Source organism: Phoca vitulina, unplaced genomic scaffold, assembly GCF_004348235.1.
Source record: "Phoca vitulina isolate PV1807 unplaced genomic scaffold, GSC_HSeal_1.0 scaffold56, whole genome shotgun sequence".
NCBI lineage: Eukaryota > Metazoa > Chordata > Mammalia > Carnivora > Phocidae > Phoca > Phoca vitulina.
Window position 1 is genome coordinate 6,795,054 of NW_022589759.1, and position 6,245 is coordinate 6,801,298.

The following is a 6,245-nucleotide window of genomic DNA, read 5'->3' on the forward strand; positions in this document are numbered from 1 at the left end:
TTAAATAGCAACAGTCCTTTCTACTTGCGCAGAATTTCAAGAAGCTCTCTCGGGGCAATTAAGAAAATGCGAATTGGAACGCTGGCCCCTGCTCGTATTCCCACCCTGTGGGGCCGTCCTACCAGGTAGGACTCGGAATTATCTCCAAACCTTACGGCAACCCTATAAATGAGGTAGGTAGGATTATACCACCCTCCAGATGGAAAAAAAAAAAGCAAGGCCCACCAAGGGAAAGCAATGTGCTAAGAGTCACACAGCCAGGAAATCATAACCTCCGAATTCAGACCCGGCGCCATGTGACAGCAAAGCCCAGGCCAGGTCTGCCCCATGGTGGGGACATCCTAAACTGTATCACACTGCCTCACTTAATCTCATTTAATCCTTTAATCGAAGGCATAATTCAACCACCTCAAACGTCTATTCCACCAAAACACCAAGAGGGTGCCCTTCATGTGGGCCCAGCCCGGCTGCCCGGAGAAAAGAGAGGCCACCCTGATTCCCCAAGGCTGGCAGGGCAGGAACCCTGAGACAGCTTCGGTTCTCAGGACAACACAGCTGCCAGGCTGCCCCAGCGCCTCACCGGACACGGCACCCCAGAAATGCCCTCTCCCACTGCCAGGCAAGTCAGCAGGTGCACGAGCGGGAAGTGCCAAGCAGAAGCCACTTGTAGGCCATGGAGCCCAAGCCAGGAACACACGCCTGTCTCCACCGCCAGTTTGGCAGCAAAGCCCAGCCACGGGCCATGAAACACCATCCACCTGGACTGGCACGATTCTGCCCACGGCCATAAAGAGCACCTCGGACTGTGCTAGGCAAATGGCAGCATCAAACTTACTCCCTCCTTAAAATGCATTTATTTATTTATTACAACCTGGGAGAGGCAGAACACGTTTGCTGTTTATGGAGAGTTTAGATTCTCTTTTCTCCTCTTCTGTCTCTGGCCCCTGCCCCTCCACCCCTCCAATCAGACATGTTACCAAGGAAACAAACTTGACAGACTCCAAAATCTTAGGACAAATGGTATTGAAAGAAAAAAAATTATTTGTGTTCACTCACTGACGCAGAAAACATCCAATGAACCAAAGGCGGGAAGGACGGACTGACAGGAGCCGGGTAAGTGACAAAGTGGAAAAAACGAACACGCGTGCACACGCACACGCACACCCGTCCCCATGGGACCCGCGACTACCCTGGACGACACCGACTTTAATTTTCAGGCGGAAAGCACACCATGGGGCTGAGCTCTCCACTGGGCACTGGACACCCAGCAGGTGCTTAGTTAACAAAATCCAAGTCCAGAAGGTTGCTGCCCCCCGAGGGAACACCAAATTAAAGAGACCGACAAGGATTAAGGTGACTTCTCTTTTCCTTGCCATGATAAAAAGCCCAGAAACACTGCAACTGGAGGAGCAGAGGGGAAAAAACTTAAAAACAAGGCACTGAGGAATTAAGGCTTGAAAATAAAGAAGGCCGCGGTCACCTGTGCGCCAACCCGTATCCTGTTTGGTCAGGGAAGAAACGGCTTTTCGGATCGGACCCACCATTCTGAGATGCCACGTGCCGCATGTAATAAAATAAGGTGAAAGAAAAGGTAGGCAGCTTATTTGTGCTTCTTCGGCGCAAAGAAACAAAGCACGCAGACAAAAAGCCCTCTTCCAGCGGACAAACATGTCTAGCAGGTGATCAAATTCAACCCACACAAGAGAAGAATGGCAAAATGGATTCTGGTTGTGTGGACCCGGCTGCTTCTGCAGAACCCCTGGCCCTTGGCTGCAACCCACACTAGAGCCAGCAGCCACGAAAAGCCCAAGGAGGCCAGGGGAATGAGAAGTCTGGATGCCAAAGGGGAACGAGGCACCACCTCTAGGCCACAGTCTGGGCAGGCCCGCAGGTGTGGTCGTGTGTGCCCCGGGGAGGGGGCAGACACGTCCCAATCACCCCTCACACGTCAGCCAGGTCACTGCTGCCTTTGTGTTTCCTTCTTTGTTTATGAGCACTGGGGATCCAAAGTCTCGAGCACAGAGTGCATCAGGCCCAGCGCTGTCACAGGCCGCGTCAGGCACACTGCTGGCTCTGCAAGGATTTAATCAGTAACTGGCCCAGGAGACTGGCACAGGGGCAAGCTCCAACCTGACCCCACAGACGGCAAAGTTTACGGCCAGGCCAGGGGGCTAGACCGCCAGCCCCCAGGGTCCCGGGCTGAGCCCATCTCCCCAGCGGGGAATCAACTGAGGTCCACCTGCGGGGTGTACCCAGCTGGAGCAGCCTACCAGGCGGGCTGGGAGCCCCCATGTGCTTCCACCCTAGCCTGATGCAGCTGTGGTCCTGGAAGCCTTTATCTCTGACAACGATCCAGTTAATTGGATCAGTGTAGACAGACTCCAAAGACGGTTTGGGCAGGAGTGTATGTGGTTTGTTTATCGGTTTGAATCCAGATCAATCATTCGGAGTCTTGTTCCCGAAGCCTACACATTTAACCAGATAATTACCAGATGGTTCTGAGTTGGACTGTGCAGCAGCTTAATATATGGATGATGTACATTTCACGGAAGGATATGACCCGATCCGGAACATCCCTGACCTATCGGCAGCTTGAGGCTGGGCCAGGGGACTCTGCAAAGCCACAGGGCTGCACAGGGCTTTTGTTGTAGTGAACTACACTCAAATTCACCTTTGTTTCATTTGGGCTAATATTTCTCAATAGCATGCTTGGGCCACACTATAAAATGCAGACAGATTACATAATGCCCAGGCCTCAGAGAAACCCCTCAGGGGCTGCTTTGCTTCCCCAGGGCCTGGACACCAACCAGGTGTCTCATGATGGGACAAGGTCCCTGGTACAGTTCCAACCCCACTTCTGCCCTGGAGGCCACCGCCACAGCCAGGACTGCCCTCAGCAGCCCCCTCCACACTCACAGGCCCCGGCACAGAGAGCCCTGCACCCCACTGGAGCCCACCAGGGCAAAATTCAAGGACATCCCCTGCCCACAGGGCTTAGTGGCCACAGGCGGAGGAAGGGGGATTTGCCAGCCCATCGGACACTTGCTCATAGTTCCTACTTCCCCATTTCCAACCCTGCCAGAGCAGGGTTCTGCTGAGACAAATCTTGTTCCACGGATGGCCCTCATCCCCAGTCCTGAAAATCACAGCTCCTCTCCAGAGGCCCAAGCTACGAAGGTACCACCCACCTTGGCTGGTGAAGGTGGTGCCGGGGCCTCTGGCTGCTTGAGAAACCAGTGCCCAGCCTCAGTCTTTGTTCCTGTCCTCTCTCTCCTATGTACCTCTTGAGCAATCAGAGTAAGTTGGGAGAGGGGGGGCCTGGAGCCTCCAAAGCTGGCTTTCCCCCCCAGACCATGGCCAGCAGCAGCAGAGCACACACTCCCGGCTTCTCCCACGGAGGGTCACTGTGCCTCTCAACCCTTTCCCCCGGTCCCAACTCCCCTTCATTTTGAGGGGTGGTAGATAAACAACAACGCCCCCCTGAAGCAGGGGGAAATTCTGAAGCCAGACTGGGGGGCTCCTGATCCCAGGCAGGGAACTATTAAGGGCACTGGTTCCTCCCTGAGCCTGAAACACTGCGTGCTGGTGAATTTTCTGAGGCTCTCCCTCCATCAAATGAAAAGCTAAATGCCCAGGCCTGTGGCTTCGGACGGGCTTCAGAACATGCATGAGCCTGAACCTGGGACCGGACCGCCTCACGGCAACCAGCGATCCTCCCTGAGGAAGAAGTCTTTGCAGATACTGCACCAACCTGCCCACAGGAAAGAAAAAAAATAGGTGTTCTAAGCACGTCGGACCCAAAATTCAGAATAAGAGTCCTCGTGTACTTCAATGCTCTCGGGAGGGGGGAGTGGTTTCGAGGAGCAGGGCTTCTTCTGCTAACTTTTCCCCCTCCCCATTCCTCGGAGCATGGTCACAGCCTGTGACACACTGCCAAGGGAACATGGATGCCAGGGAAATGTCTACACACGCTACACGTTTGTGACATGCCATGTAAGCGACACCCTGTTTCCTGGCTGGGTTTTCTCGGCACAGGTGTGGGCAGGCATTGGATTCTGCCACCACCACCACCACCACCACCACTACCCGCCCCCCCCAACAACCGTGCTTAGTAAACAGGAGCCCAGCCGCCCCAGGCGGGGTGTGCATTCTGGAGAAGACCTACCAGCTCTCCACAGAGGACGGGATCCCCTCAGCAAGGCTCAGGCCCAAGCAGAGCTGGTGCTTTAAACTGTCCTTATTTCAAAACACAAAGCATCCTGCTCAGGCTCCTGCCCGCCACCCCCACCCCCTGCGACCCCACCACAGCTGTCTTTCCCCACCTTGCAGATTCAATTTCAGAAACAGATCAATGACTTCTCTCGCTCTCATCCAGCGGACCCAGTCCCAGCCATATAGCAGAAACAATAACAGTAACGAAATAAAACCAGCCACAGAACACACGTATACACAACACTTCACAGACAATGCAAGACCAGGGCCCAACAGGCCAGCTTCCACTCCAGAACTTGACCGCCCCTCGGTGGGGAGGAGACAGTCCAGGACCCCTGCCCCCTCCCCCCTCCCCTTCCCCTTCCAACCTCCCAACGTGCGAATGAGATTTTTCAGAAAGGGAAGCACCCAGCTTTGCCTACCAGCCTGGGCAGGAAAAAGACAGTAGAGCACAGAAAGGAACTGGCTTCTGGAAATTCTTTGGGTTTTGGGATTTCGAAGTTGCTAGGTTTTCTTTCTTTCTTTCTTTCTTTCTTTATTTTTTGGTTGTTTTGTTTTCCCCTCCAGCGCAGATCCAGATGGGCCGCGGGCTTTCAGAAAGGGAACCCCCACCACCGTCGGGGCCCAGCCCAGGTCTATCCCACGGTCCCATCCATAAGAAACACTAGCTAGCGCTGGGCCCGGGAGGTCCCCACAAGCCCAGGCTGGGGTGGGCCGGATCCTATGCAGAATTCCGAGGGGTCTCCCCGAGCCCGCCCGCTGGGCACAAGGCAGCCGGGGCGCAGGCCGGGAGGGGGGCACCGGGGTCCCCCCGCCCCGGGCCGACCCGGCACCCCCGGCACCCCGCAGGCCCCGGGCTCCAGGTGAGCGGCGGGCAGGGGGCGGCGGCGAGAGGGGGCGCCTCCCGGCCCCGAGGCGAGGCGCGGGGGTGCCGGCGCGCCGCCGCCGCGCAGAGCGACTCACCGTGGCGGACGCCAGGCTGTTGTCGGCCAGCGTTAGGTGGTGCGGCTCCCAGCGCCTCAGGAATTTCGAGGTGAGGATCTTGCTGAGAAAGGTCCGCGGGTGCCGGATGACACAGACCTGGATGTCGCCCTCCTGCAGCAGTTTGTACCTCATCCCGTTGCACAGCAGAAGGGCCCGGCGGCAGGGCACGGCGCCCATCTTCGTGCCCTCGGGGGCCGGCACGTCGCCCCCCAGCAGCGGCTTGGTCTCCTCGATCTGCCGGGGGTCGCCGCCGCCGCCCGAGCTGCTGGTCAGATCCATGGCCGGCCGGGCCGGGGCGGGGGCCGGGGGCGGGGAAAGGGGGCTGTCCCGGGCTGCCGGGGCGGCGGGGCCCCCGAGCGGCGGCCCGCACCCCCCCCACCGCCCAGGAAGGTGGGGGGGCGTGGGGCTGGGGGGGCGCCCGGCAGGGGAGGGGCCGGCGGGCTGGCGGCGGGCGGGCGGCCGGCGCTCGGCGCTTCCTCGCGGCTCCGCTTCCTCCTAGCTCGTCGGGTGCATGCTCGCGGCGGCCGGAGCGGCGCGGCGGCGGGCGGCGGGCGGCGGGCGGGGACGCGGGGCAGCGGCGGGGGCCGGGGCCGCGCGGGCGGGCGTGTCTCGGCCCCGCCGCCCGCTCGTGTGTACAGTACGTGTGTCTAGGCGGCCGTCCGCGGGCGAGTGTGCGGCGGGGGCCGCGGGGGCCGGCTCAGTTGAGAGATTGCAGAAGCCGCTCGGCGCCCGCGCGATTGGTCCCCGCGGGGTCATGTGCCCGCCCCTCTGACGTCAATGGCGGCAACGGCGGCGGCCGCCGCGGCTTCGGCCTCTCGCAGGCGGAGTCGGCAGCCGGGCGGGGACGCGAGGGGCCGAGGCGCGGCCCGACCGGAGGGGGCGGCCCCTGGGGAGGGGGCCGCGGCAGGCGAGCCCCGGCAGGCCCCGGCCCGGCCCCGCCCGGAACGTAGGGGTGGGCGGGGGCCGCGGGGGCGGGGCGCGTGACGTCACGCCCAGCCGCGCCCCCGCCGGTGCCCAGGCCGGTGTCCCGGCTGGTGCGGAGCGGTGCG

General features: G+C 59.9%; 1 protein-coding gene across 1 annotated transcript in view; it reads right to left on the bottom strand.

The window, feature by feature from the left end:
* The window catches only part of CMIP (c-Maf inducing protein), a 227,274-nt gene extending 221,760 nt beyond the window's left edge, over positions 1-5,514 (bottom strand). The window contains exon 1 of the mRNA XM_032389850.1: positions 5,176-5,514. Within this exon, the coding sequence (XP_032245741.1) occupies positions 5,176-5,475 (300 nt within the window). The 5' untranslated portion in view covers positions 5,476-5,514. The remainder of the gene's footprint in view (positions 1-5,175) is intronic.
* Between the last annotated feature and the right edge of the window lie 731 nt (positions 5,515-6,245).